The following is a 2973-nucleotide window of genomic DNA, read 5'->3' as shown; positions in this document are numbered from 1 at the left end:
CCAGCTCTGCAGCCTCCCTGAGCTGGGTGGGGGGCTCTGTCCTGGCTCCCAGCCTCCAGAGCCCTTTCCCTCGACACCATGGGGCTGCCAGACACCCGGGCTTTCTCCTTGCCCACGAGCATCTCCCACAGGTCACCCGCAGGGCAATTTCTGCTTTTGCCACGAATCCATTTATCCCCTCCCCAGCCCCAAATTTCAGAGGGGAGTGCATGAAATACTGAAAAAAATACAAGAACTGGGCACATCTGAGGGCTCAGGCAACCCTGTGAATGTGCTGTTCATCCATCTGTCCGCCAGCCAGGACGCTCCAGGTGCGAGAGCTGCTCATCAGCCCCATGGTCGTGCTTGGGAGCACCATGCAACACTTGGTGTTGGGCAGGGGACCACCAATGGGAACGTCCCTCACTGGGCCACCTCTTCAGGCACTCACCTCTCCTCCTCCACACAGGTGGCCAACCTGCTGCGGCTCTTCCAGATCCCACAGATCAGCTATGCCTCCACCAGCGCCAAGCTCAGCGACAAGTCCCGCTACGACTATTTCGCCCGCACCGTCCCGCCAGACTTCTACCAAGCCAAAGCCATGGCAGAGATCCTCCGTTTTTTCAACTGGACCTACGTCTCCACCGTGGCCTCGGAGGGTGACTACGGGGAGACAGGGATCGAGGCCTTTGAGCAAGAAGCCCGCATGCGCAACATCTGCATTGCCACCTCGGAGAAGGTGGGACGCTCCATGAACAAGAAGACCTACGACGGGGTGGTCCGGGCTCTGCTGCAGAAGCCCAATGCCAGAGTGGTTGTGCTGTTCACTCGAAGCGAAGATGCCCGGGAGCTGCTGGCAGCTGCCCAGAGAGCCAACATGTCCTTCACGTGGGTGGCCAGTGATGGGTGGGGAGCCCTGGAGAGCGTGGTGGCCGGGAGCGAAGCGGTGGCGGAGGGAGCCATCACCATCGAGCTGGCAGCCTACCCCATTGCGGAGTTTGCTGCCTACTTCCGTAACCTCAACCCCTACAATAACAGCCGAAATCCTTGGTTTCGGGAGTTTTGGGAGCAGAAGTTCAAGTGCAGCTTCCACACGCAGGACTGTAGCCGGTACTCCCTCAAGACAGGCAAGTTTGAGCCAGAGTCCAAGATCACTTTCGTGGTCAATGCGGTCTATGCCATGGCTCACTCACTCCACAACATGCACCAGGCGCTGTGCCCCAACGCCACCAAGCTCTGCGATGCCATGAAGCCCGTCAATGGCAAGAGGTTCTACAAGGACTTTATGCTCAATGTTAATTTTGATGGTGAGTCTGGAGATGGAGACGGGGTTTGGCTGCCTAACTGGAAAGGGATGGGTGGAGGGGCAGAAAAGTGGAAGGAGATGCAAATTTGTCCCAAGACCCTCCAATTCCTCCAGCCTGCCCTTACCTGAGGACCCCTGTGCTGTGGGCTGTGGTTGTCCCAGGATGCCAAGAGCCCACCATCTCCCTTGGGAGGCAATCCAGGCCTTCTGTCCCCGTTGTGGAGGAGCTTTTGACCAACTCCATCCTGCTACAGCTGGATGAGACCAGCCCCACGAGGGACACTCCAAGAACATGGGTCCTTGGAGACCTTGCTTGCAAGCGTCGTGATTTCTTCACGTTTCAGGGATGAAACTGGAGGGATACCCTTGATCAGGGCCCATGTAGTTTGGGGTGAATTAGAAGCGTGTCCTGTGGGACTTGGGCTGAGCCCGGCTACCCAGGTATCGCTGAGAGCCACAGAGGCTGCAAAATCCCCCACTTTGCCCCTGCAGAGCTGGCTGGGGCTGCTGAGCTCTCAGGCCCATAGGGAGTTTTCCACCTTTGCTTTCCTGCTCCTAACATGTGCATAAGCAGCAAGTGTAGGAGTGAAGGCAGGCAACAGGTTGGACATTTGCCTGTGGCCACGGTGGGATGTGGCCCTTTGAAGGCAGTGACTGTCTTCCCTTCTTCTCCTCCCTCCAGCTCCGTTCAGGCCATCAGACCCCAAGAGAGTCGTTCGATTTGACCGCTACGGCGACGGGATCGGGCGCTACAACATCTTCAACTATCACCGCATGGACGGGCGGTATCGGTATCAGAAGGTGGGCTACTGGGCTGAGGGGCTCATCCTCAACACCAGCCTCATCCCGTGGGCTGAGACCTCCATCCCTGTGTCCCAGTGCAGCGACCCCTGCAAGAAGAATGAGATAAAGAGCATGCAGCCCGGAGACATATGCTGCTGGATCTGCATCCCCTGCCAGCCCTATGAGTACTTGCTGGATGAGTTCACCTGCATGGACTGCGGTCTTGGTTACTGGCCCAATGAGACCCTGAACGGATGCTATGAGTTGCCCCAAGAGTATATCCGCTGGAAAGACGTCTGGGCCATTGGTCCCGTCACTATCTCTTGCCTGGGTTTTATCTCCACCCTTTTCGTTTTCGGAGTCTTCATGAAGAACAATGACACCCCCATCGTGAAGGCCTCTGGCCGGGAGCTCTGCTACATCCTCCTGACCGGAGTGCTCATGTGCTACAGCATGACCTTCATCTTCATCGCGAAGCCCTCCACTGAGGTGTGCACGCTCCGGCGCCTGGGGCTGGGCACCTCCTTCGCCGTCTGCTATTCAGCCCTCTTGACCAAGACAAATCGCATCGCCAGGATCTTCAGCGGGGTGAAGGAGGGGGTCCAGCGCCCCCGGTTCATAAGTCCTGCATCGCAGGTGGTCATCTGCATGGCCCTCGTCTCTTGCCAGCTGATCATCGTCATCATCTGGCTGCTGGTGGAGACCCCCGGCACAGGCAAGGAGACCGAGCCTCACAAGAGGTACATTGTCACCCTCAAGTGCAACAACCGCGACTCCAACATGCTCATTTCCCTCACCTACAATGTCCTCTTGATTGTCCTGTGCACGGTCTATGCCTTCAAGACACGCAAATGCCCCGAAAACTTCAACGAGGCCAAGTTCATTGGGTTCACCATGTACACAAC

General features: G+C 57.3%; 1 protein-coding gene across 1 annotated transcript; it reads left to right on the top strand.

Moving 5' to 3' along the window:
* Nucleotides 1-379: 379 nt before the first annotated feature.
* Nucleotides 380-2968, top strand: LOC104164241 (metabotropic glutamate receptor 2-like; the record flags this gene model as incomplete). Its single annotated transcript, XM_009703521.1, has 2 exons — nucleotides 380-1286; nucleotides 1968-2968. Coding segments are annotated over 2 exons (1908 nt in total), but the record flags the coding sequence as incomplete, so codon positions are not given.
* Between the last annotated feature and the right edge of the window lie 5 nt (nucleotides 2969-2973).

This window comes from Cariama cristata, unplaced genomic scaffold, assembly GCF_000690535.1.
Source record: "Cariama cristata isolate BGI_N322 unplaced genomic scaffold, ASM69053v1 scaffold32820, whole genome shotgun sequence".
In the NCBI taxonomy this organism is placed as follows: Eukaryota; Metazoa; Chordata; class Aves; order Cariamiformes; family Cariamidae; genus Cariama; species Cariama cristata.
This window is presented reverse-complemented; position numbering and strand designations above follow the sequence as displayed.